Raw genomic sequence first — 18,976 nt, 5'->3', positions numbered from 1 at the left:
CATTTTGACTTCAGTTTCACCATTTCAAAGGGACCATTTTTTAGTACACACAATGCTGGAATCTGCTGGAGCATGGTAATTACCACTGGAACACTGCCAGCCACCCATGGTTTCCCACATTTTCCTCCTTTAAAGGAAAATCTAATGTTTTCCATAAACCTGCTGACAGCAGTGGTGGCAGGCTCATCAGCCCAGGCCCAGCTGACCTCAAAGATCACAACAGTACCAGATCCACAGCCCCCCCCACCAAAAACCTGCTTGCAGCCCCAACCGGGGCCATGGAGCCCTGATTGAGAACCGCTGATTTACACAGCATCTTGAATGGCAACTAACTCAAATGAATACCTTATCCAGACAAATCAGTCCTTCACAAGTACTTAATGTGGAACAATGGGCTTGTACTGTCTGTAGGATGGATCTTGGAATAAAACGTTTTGTCCAGGGAAAAAAAAAAATCTTACCACCGTCCACTGTTTTTACCCTAAGTACTAGATTAAGCAGGATTGTGTTTCCAGTCTGGGTAAAAAACAGTTTTATCCCAAGTCTAATTGTCCTAGGCTTGGACTCCCATCAAAGCAGGTCCAGTGTTTGTATGGCCCACAGCCCAAGGAAGTCCTGGGTCTATGGCTAGGTTCTCTGAGGCATCATGATGATAACTGAAGATTTGTATTTTATTTATAAACCACACCTGTAATCTCATCAAAACAATGCCATCAGATTTGTTCAACAAGACCAGCATTCCAAAATGTCATGCTGACAAGTACTGATTATATTTCTTTATTAACTGAAACATACATTAGCCTTTTCATAATTTTCTTCAGGACTGATGTCAGGTTAACTGGCCTCCAACTATCCAATCATGCCACATGCTGTTTTTAATATTGTCACAACATTTGTGTTCCTTAGTTTTTCTCAAATTTCCTCTGAATTTCAAGCTTTAATAAAAGTTATCAGTGGGCTAGTGATCTCAGTCTATTCTAAAGAGTTTTGGGCGTTAGCCAGCTCCAGCGGTTTAAAATGGTTTCTCTCTAGAAGGATATTTGTTAACATCTCTTTAATTACTAATAAATTCACCATCTTCATCTAAGAATACATCCTCTTGTTTGTTTCCAACTACAGAGCAAATATTTAACATTCTTGTTTTCTCTGCATCATTTACATTTTTATGTTTCCATAATAAGCCAGTTCAAGATCTTGGTTCCTAGTGTACTAAAATGGCAAAGTAACAAGTTCTTATCAATTACTGATAGATTTCCCTGTTTTTATCTTCCCTTATCAGTTTTCTGCGCTTGGTAACTTGTAATTTATACTGCTTGCTAATTCCAGTTTTCCATGTTTTTAGATACCGCTTTAGATACTGCTTTTCTTTCCTAAGTGTTACTTTACTTTTGCCACTGAAAAAGGGTAGAATGGAAAGAGCATGTGCTCATACAGCAGAGATCATGCCACACAGCACCAGTTCTTTCCTGAACAGAGCTACAATTGCTTAGCTTCTCTGAAGTTCAGGCCCCTCCCCACGATATCAGTTTAACTTGTGAAGGATATAATGAATATTTGGACCACAACAAACAGTAGGATACATACAGAACAGGTTTATACCTGCATATGTTGGAATGCAAAATGTTAAACAGGGAAATTATTGTGCAGATATATTCTAAAGTCTAAACAAAAAATAATCTTGTTATTGATATAGTGATTATTAAATGCATTATGGTCTGTCTCAGGTCTGTTCAATTTTTTGTTTAAAAAGAAGTTTAAAAAAGGTTTTTTTTTTAAACCTACTGATGTGGACTTCTTGCAGTTAGTTAAAAAATGAATCGTTTCACACACTGATTTACTTTACATCAACTACCTAATAATTTGCTTCAAAATCAACAGAACTGATAGATACTGCAAACTCAGAATACCACAAATGTAAAAGGTTTCTTTTCAAACTAGTATATGCCAGATCTTCAACATGTACAAAACATTCATATACATTTAAAAAACAAAATGGGAGTAGTGTCCAGGAGATTATGTTTCATGCATATTAATATTAAGGAACTCTATCAATTTATACTTGGCAAATTCATTATTTTTAAGAGTTGACAGCTCCTCAACTCTTTTTAAACCATCACAATGGCAGCAGCTTTAAGTAGTCTTTTTTCCAACTTTGAGTGAAAAGGGATTCCAACTCTCTCTCACATATGCGTTTTCCTAAACTAATGCAACACTCTGGACTGACAGTCCCAGAAACTGAAGCTAATAGAAAATACAGCAGCTTGCTTTTATGATGATTTGAAATAGTAGTATGTAACAGGAGTGTACTGAAACCTAGGCTGACTTCATAGTAATTCTGTGTAGAACTAAATCTGAACTTTTAAAACCCCAAATGGCTGGAGATCTTCATACTGGTGATATTGGCTCTCTTTTCTTATGCTTTATTGCCATAGCTTTAATTGGAGAAGAACTTCAGCTGAGCTCTTTTATTCTAAGAAAAGAAACTTCTGAAGCATCACGCAGAAGTGCCTGGTCCTGAGGAGCAGGAAATTTGTTGGCCTTCAGGCCCATCTATTTCCTCAGGTTGTTGGAGGAGGAATAGCAAGGGCCGAGGTGTGTTATTTCACTTGACAGTTGGGAGTCAAGTGACTGGGGTTCAGAAGCAGCTACTAGAATTATTTGTACTAATTATTTTTTTAGCCTAGGAAAGGCTAGAGCTCAAGAGAGCCTTATTTACGAAACAATGCTAGAGAATATTTTCTGTGACTAGCAGTGAGCATACCTACTAATGCACAAGTCTCACAGGACGCTTCATAGTTACGTAGCAAACTAGAGGTGGTTGGTAACAACGCACTTAAGAGAGACAGTGAAGAATTTGCATTCAATTATTCTAGCGCAGGGGTAGGCAACATTTTTGGCCAGTGCCAAAAAAGCCACAGTGTCTACCTTATGAGGTGCCAGAGTGCTAGCATGCCAGAAAAACAAAACCAGGTCAGGGGGTGCATGGCAGGATGTGCTGCATATTAATATAGTTAATATTCATAAAAGTTGCCCTTTTACTTTTTCTTTTTACTATAAATACCAGGTTTTCTAAAAATTCTAAACCTAGTGAAATAAATAAAACTTCATCTACTACCTTTGTTGTTGTGTATTCCTTTTTTGTTAAACATATTGCGATGAGTAGAAAAGAGAAAAAAAGAAGAAAGCGAAAGAAAAGAGGACAGAGAGAAAGGAGAGAAGAGAGAGAACCAGACACATACACAAGCATGCCGAGAACCAGACATGCACACACACAGAACCACGGGTGCAGAAACAGAGAACCAGACATGCACACAGAGAACAGACACATGCACACAAGACACACACAGGACTGGACAGAGGCAGACGAACGTGCAGAACCAGATGCACGTGCGCACAGAGGTGGGCTGCTGGGCCACTGGACAAAGTCTGACCTAACAGTACCCTGGGCCTGCCACAGCCCCTGTGCTTCTCTGGGCAGCCAGCCCCCAGCTGCAACACAACCCACCAAGGCCCCGGCCCGGAGCCTGCCCATCAGCCAGGTGCACGGGCAGCATTAAGTGAGGCTTTGAGGAGGCAACAGCAACTCCAAAATTCGCCTTAGTCCTCCTGTAGCCACCCCCCCCCCCAAGCCCACAAAGGTGAGGCACTCCTGGCAGGGGCAGCATCAGCCTCATCCCAGTTGCGGGGCTGGGCTCAGAGCAAGTGGGAGTTAGGCAGGTCAGCTGTGCGGGGTGGGCGCGCGGCAGTGGCAGCACTGGGAGGAGTGGAACCTCCTGGCCCAGCCCCACCACTGGGAGGCTGCTAGCACCCTCCTTGCTCTGGAGCCCTGGCATCAGCTGCATACTGGCAAGCGCACGCATGCCTCAGAGTGAATGCGGAAATGGACCTAAGGCAGCGCAAACCTGGCCTCTCCCCTGCTGTCTGCTCTGAGGTGCACGTGCAGTAGCTGTCAACACAGACCTGATGACGGGGCTCCAGAGCCTGGCCCAGCTGTTTGTAGCCAGCCTGGGCTCTGGACAGCTGCAGCAGGCAGTGGGAAGGCTGCAAACAGCTGCACCAGGCTCCAGAGCCCTGGCATCAGCTCCATGCTGGTGGTGACTGCACGTGCACAGAGTGGACAGTGGGGGAGGGGTGCGCTGCTTCAGGTCCTATCCCCACCATCCACTCTGGGGCACATGTACACCTGCCAGCAATACGGAGCTGATGCTGGGGCTCTGGAGCCCGGAGGAGCTGTTTGCAGCCTCCTGGCTGCTGCCAGCCACAGACCTCAGGCTGCTCCCAGCTCCATGGCTGGTAGCAGCTGCCCAGAGCCTAGGCTGGCAGTGGCGTGCTGAACAAAATGGCCTCACGTGCAATGCTCGGCAGGCACGTGAGGCCCTGCTCTAGCGTATCTATAACTTAAGGCCAGAAGTCTATCATTTAAAGCAAGAAAAATACTTGCTCCTCCACAGCCCTGTTAACAAATTTACATTATGCAATCCAAAAAAATTGCACTTTTCCTCTGGCAGTTCACCTGTCGCTGTTCTTTGGTTCTTACATTGTGGAAGGACAGAAAAAAGCAAGAACTGCTCCTTGAAGAGGAAATTCCATGTTTTAAAGAAAGTCTTTTATCATTCTGCTGCGTATAAACCCCTCTCACTTTGAACACCTCTCATGGAAGCAAGAAAGGGCTCATTCCAGCTGCTCAGCCAGCATAAAAATGTACGGAGGAGCTTGACTGCCCACTGGAAAGATTGGAAGCCTTTTACATGCATACCACAGTAATCTCCAAAAGGCAATAGCATGAAAAAAACTGTACCATACAAGTCACTATCTAAGTTTCCTTTAGACTGACTGAAGGCATTTGAAGGGTGGTGGGTTACTATTTCTTTTCCAAGACAGTTTTGAAATCAACACAGATTGTTTTTAAATATTATGCTTGGCTGTCTAAGTAATTATGGTGCCAGAAGTCTAATGTTACAACTATTGCTCACAGAAAGTAATTATGGGCCATAAGTGGTAAGTCTTCGCCTAATTTTATCTCATTGATCAACAAGTATGATTAAATCACACAAGACAGGAGTTGTTTTAGTTTTTACCATTATAAAATGTTCTCCTCTTCTGAAATGAGCTGTCCAGTAAAATAATGCTTTACCTGCAAATCCTGAACACAATACAGCAATAGTTACAGCTCCAAACCCTAACCATGGATTCTGTTCCACCTGCAACATGAATCATAAAAACAGATAATAGGTTAGCTATGTTACTACATTAATTACTTAGCATAATTATTTCAGAAACTAATTGGTTAATAACAGCAGGTATATTAGGATGTACTGCAACATAAAGTATGTGGTGGTAGTCAAAGGTATCCTGAAGCTTAAAATAATTCAGCTTCCCTGAATACAGTTAAATGCAGGGTTTGATTTGCTGAGTATATTTTAACAAGCTCGGAAATATTCTGGCACAGTGTATAAAAATGCCATACAGGCAAACAGCTAGAATTCTTTTATAACCTCATCTCTCACACATGCTTTACTTATTTTCCCTTGTCTTGATGCAACACTTCACATATGCTATCCATCTGCACAGTTAGGTACTTTATAAATCTTAAACCCTCAATTTCCTTGCGAGTGGGCATTAGCAACCCCAGAGGCACAGTATTTCAGCTTACCACAATAGCTATGTCCAGTCTTTCAAGTTTTATGACTACACAAGGGCATCCTAACAAGTAACCTTTTCAGAGATGCTGAACACTGGCAACTAAGAATCACTGAAAAAAGAAAACACCTTTAGCAGAATACTGTTTCACCAGTGAACAACCGAAGTGGAGCTTGAGGCTAACTCCGAGTTACCCAGCTGAAGTGTAGCAGCAATTCAGTACCCCTGTGGGTGTGTAAATGCCACCATTATAAGCAAAGGGAGATTTTATTGCATCTCTGGAGGGCTATCCTATTCCTATGAGGGCATAACAGAATCACTCTGACAGTTTAGTTAGTTTTAAGCTGCATTTTATAATCATCCATTAGGTGAAACAGAATTCTGCCACATCTGCCTAAAATATGGCTTTAGGTGCTCACCTTAACAGAAGACAGAGGTGGAATGAGGAACAAAGTAGCTCTCTCGTTGCCAACTTCAAGTATACGCACTGGCAGTTGCCAAGATGAGTGTATTACTGAGACACCTTTTTAAGCTGTTGCATTTGCCAATAAATTAAGTTTGTTTTCTTTTTTCAGCAGCAACCTGTGCTCCCTTTCCAAAAATGGTATAGGATGTGGCAGCATAACATGCCTGTCCTAACTGGTATACATCAGATTAGAAATAATTAAATGATCAGCTAACATTTTATGTTGTCAGGTATGAGTGGTAAAAGAAAAAGGATACATGCCTACGAAGCACAGCCCTAACATTATGGGATAACATGGTACAGCAGAGCTGTCCAAGTAGTGGCCCATGGGCAACATACAGCCTTCCACATACAGTTAACTCCTGGCCCATGGGCTTCCACCCAGGTGCTGCAGGCAGGATCTCCAGGCTCTCACTCCTTCCTCCAACTTCCACTTCCTGCCCTTGCCCCTGCCCTTGGGGGTGGGATAATGCTGCCCACAGGGGCGCTGGCCACACAGCAGTTAAACAGACCTGTTTCATAATGCCTCTGCAAAGTACAGAGGCAGAGCAGCTTAGAGGCAGCCTGACGTTTCAGATAAAGCACGCACAGAATGTAGAATGTATTTAAATGACAAGCCTTACTTGTACTTTTGTAGCTTGAGCAGGCTTCCACTGAACAAGAGTGACTCCACCACACAACATTAAGACAGAAAACCACTGCAATTTACTAAGGGAGCGGTTTAGCATTAAGACTGTACATAAGGCTGTGCAAGGAATCTTCAACTGGTAGGTCACCTAAAAGAAGGGAACATAGCAGACACAGAATGTGGTTATAATGAGTAAAATGCTGAACTCTATTCTAGACTGCAGTCTGATATTGGAGAATGAAACCTATAGGAATCTCTTGCTGATCTCTGCAGCCTCCTCCTCCTGGAAGAAATTTCATTTGCAATTACAGCAATGTCCATTTGAAATTAATCCATACCACAGCAGAATTTGGCTTTTCTTGATCAGACTAAACTGTGCAGCCACAGACCTGTGAGTATAATGGGATTGACAAAGACCTTTTAAAGCATTGTGTTATCTGAGTAAATCTTTTTTTTTTTATCTTGGCTCGACAAACTGTAGCTGTACTGTGTGCAATCTCCAACTTTGCTTTTGTCTTAAGTTATTTAAAAAAAATAAATCAATATTGCATCTTTTTTTGCTTGCTGCACACTACCCAATTTGGGCATTGAACAAGCCAGCAGTGGTTTCAGGTAAGCAGCATGCCCAAAACTTAAACTTGACATCTTCTGACTTGACTGCTTTGCTTTGCAGCTCTTGTGTTTTCTTTCTGTACTTCTGTGTACAGAATATTAGTGACATGCATGTTTGTCTAATGAATCAGAGTTATGGTAGTTAATAAAGTACAAAGCACATCTTGATATACCAGTATTATGATTTTCAGGGTTTTTCTGTTTTTGTTACAGTTTTCATGAAAGCTTTATTAATAACTGGAATTATTTTAACATATTTGTTTGTGGCATATTGTTTGCTTACAAATATAGTTGAATTTCAATTTCTTCCTCCAAGGACTCTAAATAGATGGCCTCTTCAGGCTTTCTAGTAACGTATATCACAGTAAAGATTGTAGATCACAGCATTAACTGCAAGCAATTTTTTTTCTCTTCTATGGGGTTCTGCTACCACACTCATCACAGCAATATCTGAGCATCTTCCAGCTAAAAATCACTGAGCAGTGAGACTGACCTGATAAGAAAAAGTTTTCAAAAAACTTAGTTTTAGCCAAACACCAAAAACAGAGAAAATGGCAATTTCCCCCCCTCTCCTCCACAAGGAGCTTAAAATTTATACCGTCTGGAACACATGGTATGAATTACAATCAGCATCATTTCTGTTGATCACCACAGCTGCTTTCAACTGCATACTGCAAGGGCATGGCAAATCAGCTTAGGTGTGACTATATACAATGTAATAGGAAACCAATGAATATTTTCCTTTACAAAGAGTGGGAACTTTTTTCAAATTTATTTTGTGGCAAAAATATAATTTCTTACACAAATGTATATCACATTTCATAGCAAAGTATGAAACTCCCCATCTGCATTTTTGTATGGACCACAAAGATCCTCACACTCATAGAAATCTCTTTAAAAGCCTTATATATTTTTCATTGGGGGCTGGAGGAGGGGAAACTATTTTCAGGGACAACTATACAATTTTTGTGTCTGGGCCTGCCACTGCATCATGTCTTTCACAATCCCCTAAGGTGTGGGGACTGTCTTGATGTATTCTTGTACCATGCCATGCACTGCATCTCTGCTACAACGAGACATCAGTTTTTCTATAAGACACTAAAGGAGCCAAAATGAAATGTAGACAAAAAACAAACAAAGGAACCAAAGACCAGAGTCCCAAACTATGATGCCAGTTACCTGGTAGACTGCTGCATCCAAATTGCTAAGAGCCAAGAAAGCCATGTTGTTTTGGAGAGCATACACCACTGATGGAACACTTAATTTTACCAATTCCATAGGACTGCCCAGTATGTTTTCATTTAAGGATGATATCAGCCTTCCCAAGCTTCCTGTTTCTCTGTAAAGAAAGTTTAAAACAACCGTTTGACTTATTTACACTGATATTTGAAAATAATGTTAAACAGCATTGGCAAGGCCCTTGGGAAGACTTTAAAGACTTGCTTTTCATACCTGGCTGGTATCCCCTGTTCACTGAAACAGAAATTATGCTGAAAAATAAATAGCCATTTTAGTTCCAAAAAGGTCCAAACCATGAAAAGCAGGAACAAACCGAGATGATAAAGATTAGCTGTATTAATGTATGTTCAGCAGCAGCATGGAGCTGCACGGTCTGTATAATGTTAGTTGCTTATTTCAGTGCTGGGTAATAAATTGCACTGAGTAAGACAAAAGACTGAATGTCCTTGCTACTAATACTGAACTTTTTAGTCAGAGAATTCATCTGCAGTTTCCAGACCAAATTCAAACTACAGGTTAGATTCTGGGCTGCACCTCAAAGACACCGCCAAATAAAGCAGACTAGTTGTGCCACAATGTATCCCAGCACAGCTGATTTGCTTCACTGGGGAAAACCAAGTCACCTGTTGTCCTACCTACTGATGCTGCAGGTCCTACCTACTGATGCTGCAGGACAATGGGCAATATGTTCTCCTGGGGCTTGAGGGGCCTGGACCCAATTCTGCCCAGGAATTCTCAGGGTGAACAGAATCAGGCCTCTCAGGACCCTGAAGCACCTGCCCAGGGTGGCTGGAGAGCATGGGCAGCTCTGGGCTGGATCTCTGACTCTCAATGCGAGCGTGTTTTGGCTCACATTTGAACCTTGGTGCTAAGTTTAACTTGGAACCATGCCATTTTTTCATGGGACAAGATAAGTGAAAGAAATAATCATTTGTTAACATTAATTCAAAATAAAACAATAGCTTGTAACTCAGTTTGGCTTTTCGTGGTTCAGCTCACGAAGCTGTAAACCTTTTGGGATTCTGGACAAAGCAATTACTAGTTTAGAGTCCAAGTGATCAGGAGTATTCTAGGCTTATTTTCTTCCAGTAAATGTAAACTAAATAAATACACAGCTTAAACCATTGGCTCTCAAACAGGGGACCATGAGATTCCCTCAGGGGTGCCAGATAGGTGCAGCATCAGACAGTCAGGTAAAACTGTCCTGTGTGCAGGGCTGCAGCACACATGCTCCTATTGCAGCAGGACAGCTCTCCTGTCCTGCTTTAGGGTTATTAGAGAATAACCCTAAAGCAGGACAGGAGAGCTGGCTCAGGCTGTAGCCCTTCCTAGTCTGGTCTCCCCTCCTTCCCTCCCCCTCCCCACACACTCCTCCCAGAGACAAGTCATGTAGGTAGGACCTGTGCACCTCCGGTTTCTACGAGAAGCAAGAGTGGGAATGGGGTGGGACTGAGAAGCTTTAGGATTAGACTTTCCATACTTTAGGGTTATCAGAGAGCCCTGATGCAGCAGGACTGCACGCATGCTGTAGCTCTTCCCAGGCTGGCTGTGCAGTAGACATATGGGGCAGTTTCACCTGCCCAGTTGAGTACTACTAAAGCAGCACCAACAGTGGTTCTCAACGTGGGATGCCACCACATCAAAAAAAATGGGAGGGGTACCTGGACTTCAAAAAGTTTTAACCACTGGCTTGAAATTACAACTGCTCTTCATTTCAAAAGGGAGAGTCATTTCACATTCATTTGAAGCATGACGTAGTTTTATCCATGCACGTTTAAGGCCCCACAAGTAAAACTAAGTTAAGAATTCAAGCAAACATTCTTAAAAATACAATTGCTGTATTGTGATACCCATGCCTCTTCCACATTATACCAGAAGAGCAGACCCTTTCTGAGTCTAGCCTATGACTTGTTAACATCTTAAAACAGCTATCAGCTTTGATGTTTCAAAGTTAAATACAAGTGACTGCAAGTGCAGGTGCTCTTTAATTAAAAGGGAGAAACTCACTGACTCTCACCAATTCCCAAATCAGTTTGGTCATTTATCTTACAATAAACAGTCCCTGGAGAAACTGCAGTCTACATAGAAGGCAGGGCAGAGATGCATCTTATCTGTATCCTGCCTTCTTTCCAACTTCAGACTAACACAACTAATCTCTCTAGTCAGTGTAGATCAGGGGTTGGCAACATTTTTGGACAGACTGCCAAAAAAACTCACAAACTCAACTTACAAGATGTTGGCATGCCAGGGGCAGATAGCAAGGGAGCCATGAAGGGCCCAATTCTTGTTGTGGCAGTGCAGCCCCTTCCCTACCATCTATTCCGAGGCATGTGTGTCAAGCAAAATGCCTTTGTGTGCCACGCTGGCACCCATGCTGGGGGTTGTCTACCCCTGGTGTAGATATACATGAGCCCATACTCACCCTCCCTTACACACACATACACACACACACACACAACCAGATTCTTTTGATTACAACGTTTATCATAACCACATATACACCCACCACTTCTTCATGCTCTCCTCTGAGGGCATAAAGGGTAGGACAGCCACACCAATGTGGCGACATGTCTGGCAACTACTTGTTTTGGCATTCAGATGATTGAGGTTTAACCAGGCAAGGCACTGAAGAGAGAGATTATTTTTTTCATCCTTGATTGTGGACACCAAAGCCTAAGAAGAAAAAACAGTAGCTCAAAAAGGGCCAAGGTAAAATCCCATATGTACATGGGCAGTTGGTGGGCCCAGTCCTAGGGAGTCAAAGGTTGGGATCTGTAGAAGTCCACAGGTCTCCACCATTCGCGATAGTTTCCCTGGTCAGTGCAAGGTCCAGGCAGGTCCTGGCAACAGTACCATCATAGGGAAATGAGACAGCACAAGCTGTTGGTACCATGGGGAGAACCAGTACCAGAGGACATCTCAACGCAAAAGATAGTACCAGCATGCTTTATACCCATTCCACTGATGCTGACATTGATCTTAGTGGACTCTCCTTATGCCTGAAGAAGGGTGTTTGTGCCCAAAAGAACAATTTTTCCAACTATTTAGTTGGTGTAATAAGATATCACATCTACGCAAAGAACTTTGTCTGCCTGATATTAGTGGAAGGTACCTGCCCCACTGGAACCTTCAGCACAGCAGTCTACTGATTTCTGCTGATTCAAGGCAACGTGAGGTTTAAAAGTTTTGTCCCCTGACAGTTTCCATCCCAGTCCTTGGAGGGCACTGTGCTCCAAAGCTGTGGGGAAGAGAGAAGCAAAGGCAGGGACGCACTGACAGTCAGGTATCAGTACATCTTATCTCACTGCCAAAAGCAGTAAGAAAAAGAAAAAAACACTACAGAAGGTAGTTCACACCCTGACCGAATCCTCTGACTAGCAGTTTCTGTCCCATGTACAACATATATATACATCTATAATGTGGGATCCACCCTGACATACATGAAGAACCAAAACATAAGCAAATAACCCAGAGTTTTATGCCCAAGTAACTAATTATATTGATAGTACTGAGCATGCATTTCAGTCAAATTTCTTCTGCGTGCTAAAAATGGTTGTTTTGGAGATGGCAAAAGAAAGGAAAGGAAGAAACTGTAAGGGCAGACTCTTTCCCCATATTCAGGCATTCATACGTGGACTCAGCTTATTACTACCTAGCATCTTGCAGTTTCTAGAACACTTCAGGGGAAATGTGTTTGTGGATTATTTTGAGAAACTGATTACTGGACTTATAAGAGTTTTACATGCACATAAAGTTATGGAAAAGGTATGCCCTCATTTAGCCTAATAACTCAGAAAGCCTGGTATTTTATAGCCACTATAAACCTAATCCAAAGCACAGTAATAAAATATGCAAAGGGACACACCTGCACATTGTGCAGTTTACTGAAGAGATTCAGGAAGGAACCATTCACAAGTAGTGACATGCTTTAATCTTCATTCCTTGGTGCCACTACTGTCCGGTTTAACAAGGCCCAGAAAGACAACTGGCTGTACTGCACATGCACTTTACACAGATGCATGAGCATGAAGGAGACTGAGTCAGAGGAAGTGAGAATTCATCTCCAGAACACTGATTAGTACTCATACTTACTTAGCCAAAATGCACACACTTAGGAATAACTTGATAACTTCTGTGATGCACACAGCTGTGGTTGAAAAGTAGAGTTCTTTTTCCACCGTTCTTGTGTATCGTAAGGCTACGGTGTATGTTGCAGCAACTAGAGTCATCACCGTCAGGCAGTACAACTTGAACAGTACAGTGATATTCTCTGAAAAAAGAAAAAATAGCTCAGTAAGGTATGGGAGATAGACAACAGCTGCTTGCTACAGCAATCACAACTCAGTGTGCTCCATTCTAAACTAAGAACTGAAACCGGGAGTTTGAAAAGCTAAATAAGTCACATGTACAATGTAGTCCCACTGCAGCAGTGTACATTTCATAGATTTCATAGACATTAGGGCTGGAAGGGACCTCAGGAGATCATTGAGTCCAGCCCCCTGCCCAAAGGGCAGGAAGTCAGCTGGGGTCATAGGATCCCAGCAAGATAAGCATCCAATTTTCTCTTGAAGGTGTTCAATGTAGGTGCTTGAACCACCTCCGCTGGCAGACTGTTCCAGACCTTGGGGGCTTGGACAGTAAAGAAATTCTTCCTTATGTCCAGCCTGAAACGGTCTTGCAGGAGTTTGTGACCGTTCGACCTCGTCATCCCTTGGGGCGCGGTGAACAAACGTTCCCCCAGATCCTGGTGGTCACCCCTGATAAACTTGTAGGTGGCCATCAGATCACCCCTGAGCCTGCGCTTTTCCAGGCTAAAGAGTCCCGTGGCTCTCAGCCTGTCATCATAAGATCTGTTTTCCTGACCTCTGATCATGCACGTGGCTCTCCTCTGGACTCTCTCAAGCTTCTCCACATCCTTTTTGAATTGTGGAGCCCAAAACTGGACGAGGTACTCCAGCTGCGGCCTCACCAAGGCCGAGTACAAGGGGAGAATGATGTCCCGGGATTTGCTCGAGAAGCATCTATGGATGCAAGCCAGCATTTTGGTCGCTTTACATTAATTTTACAATAGTCACATTGTTGTCTTTAATAATTCTAAATGGAACCCTCAAAATACTTTGAGAATACAGAAAAGACTATAGGAAAGTACCAGATACATCTGACTTGAGGTGGGTTTCTTTATCAAAAATACATTCTATATATATATATCTCCAGTGCATGATGAGTTCCAAGTCATACACTGGATATATACAATACACTCTACTGTGTCTTTAAAGCACACAGCAAGTACTGAGCCCAAAAAGTGTAACTAATCCTCTGCACGCAGTATGTTAAAATCTCAAATGGACAAAATTTACCGAACTCTCAGATTAACAAAAGGCTTTTGAGGCAAAAATAGTAGGTTTGATATGCAGTAGAAACTGGGAGGCAAGAGACTGTGGGGTGGGGGAGAGAATAATCATTTCAGGAAAGTAGTAAGAGGTGTGATGATTTTAAATGTTAAAAACTTATTTTAACCGTAGGAAGGTAATTCCTTCCATTTCAAGAGAACCGATTCTGAAGGTAAATGCCCCTGGGCCTCCTTTAAGTAGGATATTTATTTACTGGGGCGGAGGGGCGTGCCACAGTATAACAATGCAAGTTAGAACTTCTAAAGTGGTCTGAAGTACTATTAGGAAAAAAGTGTGTTCTATGAAAAAATGTGTGTCTTTTTTTAGATACATAAATTCCTTTTATTTTATGCATGCAGTGTAATTTTGTTGGTGAGGGTCACCTTATAACATACTCCAAGTTTCAGCCTTCCAAAACTTTTAAGTTCAGTTTCACTGACGAATTAAGTTTCATCAGGTACATGTCCCACCAAGGCAGTGATTCTTAACCAGCGTGCAGTGGCACCCCGTGGTGCTACGAAATCCTTTTAAGGGTGCCACAGGGTGAAACACCAATGTGTGATTCACAAGGTAGACCCAAGTTTTTCAAATATTACTCCATACTGTCAAAAACATTCTGATTTGCTGTGGTCTTTCCAAGTTCCTTGCAACAGGAGAGTTGCTCTATTATTTTCCCATGCTCAAAAAATGAGTGAAAGTTAAGAGCTGGCCTCAATTCTAATAAGGGTGAGAACCACTGCACTAGTACAACAGCTCAGTCAGCCCACTAGCCGACCTCTGATCAGATCCACACAGGGTACAGAGTGTGTTTGTGGCAGGGGCCAGTCCACGGGCCAGATCAGGTCCACAGAGCCAGTCCCCTTCCCTCAGCATACCTGATCCAGCAGCAGCTGCTGCAGCCAGTTTGGGACCCGCATAGTGTGAAGTGCAGATCTTAGAGCAGCTAGAACAGGTGCTGCATGCACCACAGTCCAGGCAGAGCGGTAGCAATGCTGCACACACTGGCCACCCCAGCAGACCTGGGACTGTGCTGCATGCAGCACCTGCTCAGCTGGTCTGGGACCCAGGCTGCACACAATGCCTGTAAATGCTAAGTGCAGCACAGATCCTAGGCTGGCTACAGTCTTGTCTACAGCTATAGGGTAAGCTAATAATACATTCCCTACAGAAGGACTGCTGTGATACCTATCTCTGCAGAACATCTCTGCAAAGTATGCTTGAGCACCTGCTGCTACAAGCATGTGAATTAGCTATATCCTTCTAGATTATATCCTATCTACATCAATAACCATTTTCAAAAGGGGAGAGTCAAGTAGTTCTTGGAAGAGCATTTAGACTTTGCCCAAACCAGATTCACAAGCCACAAATGGAGTTTTCATTACAATTTTTGCTTTTTGCAGACATGCAACAAGCACTAGAGCCAGAAAGTAAAACTGACCAGCCTAATCAGCTAAACTGAATTAAATTGAGAACAAAGAGAAGGAACTTAAAATCTGAAGTTTAAAATTTGTCATTTATACTATTCTAAGGGTTTGTTTTCTACAAAGGAGTCCTGGGACTTAGCATCCTAACTTACTATTTAAAAGTACTTTCCTACAGGTCATGGTCTGAGCAACATGGGATATTTGTCCAGTTTCTCTGATGATTATTTTGCACCATATAATGCCCCAATTCAGCAAAACCTTGAGTACTCTAAGACTAAGAACAGAAGACTTGTTTAATCTGGGGCTGACTGTCCGAGTTTTGACTCGCATCAAAACAGGCAGGGGAGATAGTCTTTTACATAGCTTGAATGACAGCTAACTTGAATTAGTCTCCACTGTTAAGAATGCAAGAACTACCATTCACTAGGTCAGACCACAGAACTACCAAACACTAGGTCTGTCTTCCCAGTCTCCTGTGTCACACAGTGGGCACTCCCTGGTGTGCTCTGCTCAGCATCCCCCCTCAGTGCACTCATTTTGAACCTTTGACCATCACTCCTGTCCCTGTCTGGTCTTCTATTTGTCCCACAGATTCAGCCGACACATACCCAATAGCCCCTCTATTAACAAGGGGAGGGACCTAACCATTGCTGTGGGGGCATAAGAGGGTCCTACACACATGCAGAGAGGCTGCTCCAACATGCTGTAGTTATAGTGCGTCAGAGCAGACTTGATCAGTCTGCAGGAGCATGGTAATTACCGTGCTCCAGTGTCTCATGTATCAGAGTCCCTTTTTCCTTTGACAGACTTTAGTTAAAGCACCCCTGCCACCATTTTTCAGTGCAGTGACACTGATACACGAGACACTCCAGGCACTTTAATCAGAGTGGCTCTCAGAGTTTCTCTAATTAAAGTAGCCCCCACTCCTGGAGCACATGTATAAATGCCCAAGAGTTGCATGCGTCAAACAGGCCCATGTGGCACAGTGGGCGCTGCCCAGAGTGTGCTGCTCGGCATCCCCCACAAAGTGCGCTCACTCCATCGCTCCTGTCCCTGCTTTGCCTTTCTTTTGTCCCGAGAAATTAGGTGTTACTTTCTCAGTGGCTGAAGCTGACAGATCATGGGCCCTTGTCCACCAAGAACCCCTAAAAGTAACAAACAGGCCTGCATCACACGAGCCAAGCAGATGCCAAAAGGGAGGCTGAATTGGGTGCAACTCGCTGGGGCAAAGTGTTTGTCACCTTCACAGTGGAGGGCAATGGAAACGGATCAGGGGCTGGGGTACTTGACTTGGGAGGAGGGAACAGGGTGTATTTAGTCTGGAGAAGAGGCGACTGAGAGGGGACTTAAAAGCAGCCTTCAACCACCCGAATGGGTGTGAGTTACAAATTGGACCCTGCGGCTGTTCTCGCTGCTGCCAGACCAAGAAGCAACGGTCTCCACGGGCAGCAAGGGAGGTTTAGGGTTGGCACCAGGAAGGTCTCTCCCACACAGAGTGGCGAGACATGGGACCGGTGACCCAGACAGGCGAGGGACTCTCCATCCTGGGAGTTTTTGCGGCTGGACAGAGCCCCGGTGGGGCGCTGTAGTCGGGGCTGGAGCAGGGGCTGGGCCAGGTGCGCAACGCCCCTGCCCCGGGGTCCCTGCCACCCTCATCGTGCATGACTCTAGCGGGGGGTGGGCACGGGTCTCTCCCCGGGCCGGTGGCTCGGCCCAGCGCAGGGCAAGCCCATTCACGGCCCCGGGGTGAGGGCCGCCCCCGCCGGAGATGAGCGCTCCCGGCTGGTGCCCGCCCCGCGCCACGGGCCGTTCCATTCTCTCATCGGGGGGGGAAGCGGGGAGGCGGGTGGTCTCACTCCCCCCCCGGCCAAGATCAGGGGCAGCCACGCCCCCTGCCCCCGTGCGGCGCCTGCCCCTCACCTTTCGGTGGCGCCATGGTGTCCGGGAAAGCTGCCGAGACCGCGGAGCTGGAGCCGCGCGCTGTGCCCCGCCGCTCCTCCCACTCACCATAGAGGGCAGGGGGACCGGCTAGAACGGCCCGCTCGGCTCTGTCACCATAGAGTCCGAGGCGCCTCCCGAGCCCCTCCGGAAGCGCATTACGTGGTCCTGCGGCCTTGCTGCAGGGGTGGGGAAGAGGAAGGGCTCAAGCGCATGCGCGCTGCTTGGAACGCTGCCGTTTCAAGCAGCCGCATGTCGGGTCGGGCGTACGGAATTACCGTAATGATACGAGCATGACAACCCTTATACAATGTGCGATCAATAACAGTAAAAATATCCAAATGTACCATGACTTTCGACTCGAGGCAGGTAGTTGATGTAGTACTTTCAGGGAGTCTTAACTGACTTTTGGGTTCGGTATCGACACTTTCTTCTGACTGCTTGCCTCGAAATAAAGAAATGCTTTAACTTTTAACCAGTTCTCACTCCCTGGCTTACAGCGAGCAATATAAAGTAAATAAGCCTTATTTGCATGGTTATTTGCATATTTTTCGGTGTACCATACTTTAAGCAAATAATATAATTTTGAGCTTCTGATACAATAATTTCATATTCAAGACCTGGCAAAGGCTAACCCTTTCCTCGGGCCAGTCCCAAGGAATTGGAGCTGTGTACATAGGCAGCTGTTCTGATGGGCATCCAAACCCAAGGCAATGAGCCCTGGGTTAAACCCAACCACCTCTTTTTGGGCCTCTACTTTCCATGCAGGCTCCAGGGGACGATTTCATGACTCAGTCCCCTGGTTCTATTTTCATTCCTTTTAATGAATTCCTTGTCATTCATCTCCAAGATGCAGCCTCTGCAGGCACAGAACCTGGGCTCACCCTGTGGCTACAGGTGCTGTGTGAGGCTGAAGTCAGGAAAGATAGAGCGACCACCTCGGAGGCCAGCCAACCAGCCATTCTCAGCAGGGTGCGGCCACAGCTGGGGGCACTGAGATGCTTCCAGGGTGCCATGGGCAACTGGTGCCACCTTAGTGGGGGCACATGCCCCAACTGCAACCAGTTCCACTGACCAGGGAGGGTCCCCGCGCAGCAAAGCTGCCTGAGGAGACCCCCACAGCTGATCCTGCAATGGCCAATAGCTGCAGCTGCTTCTGGGAGTGGCTGCAGCCGCTACACAGCACCCTGTGCTGTGTAGCACCCTTTGTAGCTAGGTGTGCAAGCACTTGCATGAGATCCACAAGATAAAAGCAGAGATTTCAAATGCGAATTGGCAGCATGAAAAATGAGTGACAAATTAAAATTTACTGGGGCTCTGGGCAAGCAGAAAATTTGAGTTCCCTCTGTGCCTGCCCGGGGGCTGTGGCTGGGCCTACCCAGCCTCCTCAGCATATCTGGGGTGAGCCAGAGGAAAAACTTACTCGCTAGGAGGGTGGTGAAGCACTGGAACAGGTTACCTAGAGGTGGTGGAATCTCCATTCTTGGAGGTTTTTAAGGCCTAGCTTGACAAAGCCCTGGCTGGAATGATATAGTTGGCGATGGTCTGCTTTGAGCAGGGGGTTGGATTAGATGATCTCCTGAGGTCCTTTCTAATCCTAATTTTCTATGATTCTATGATTTCTGGAGGTCCTGATCAC

General features: G+C 44.6%; 1 protein-coding gene across 1 annotated transcript in view; it reads right to left on the bottom strand.

The window, feature by feature from the left end:
* SLC35A1 (solute carrier family 35 member A1) overlaps positions 1-17,437 on the bottom strand; it is a 21,862-nt gene extending 4,425 nt beyond the window's left edge. Inside the window, exons 1-5 of the mRNA XM_019537723.1 lie at positions 17,320-17,437; positions 12,678-12,855; positions 8,526-8,685; positions 6,730-6,882; positions 5,135-5,201 (exon numbers count right to left, since the gene is read on the bottom strand). Coding sequence (XP_019393268.1) covers positions 5,135-5,201; positions 6,730-6,882; positions 8,526-8,685; positions 12,678-12,855; positions 17,320-17,335 — 574 coding nt within the window. The 5' untranslated portion in view covers positions 17,336-17,437. The remainder of the gene's footprint in view (positions 1-5,134; positions 5,202-6,729; positions 6,883-8,525; positions 8,686-12,677; positions 12,856-17,319) is intronic.
* Positions 17,438-18,976: the final 1,539 nt, after the last annotated feature.

This window comes from Crocodylus porosus, unplaced genomic scaffold (genome assembly GCF_001723895.1).
Source record: "Crocodylus porosus isolate Cpor-Errol unplaced genomic scaffold, CroPor_comp1, whole genome shotgun sequence".
Taxonomy (NCBI): Eukaryota; Metazoa; Chordata; order Crocodylia; family Crocodylidae; genus Crocodylus; species Crocodylus porosus.
The sequence above is the reverse complement of the archived record's forward strand: the minus strand, read 5'-3'. Positions and strand labels throughout refer to the sequence as shown.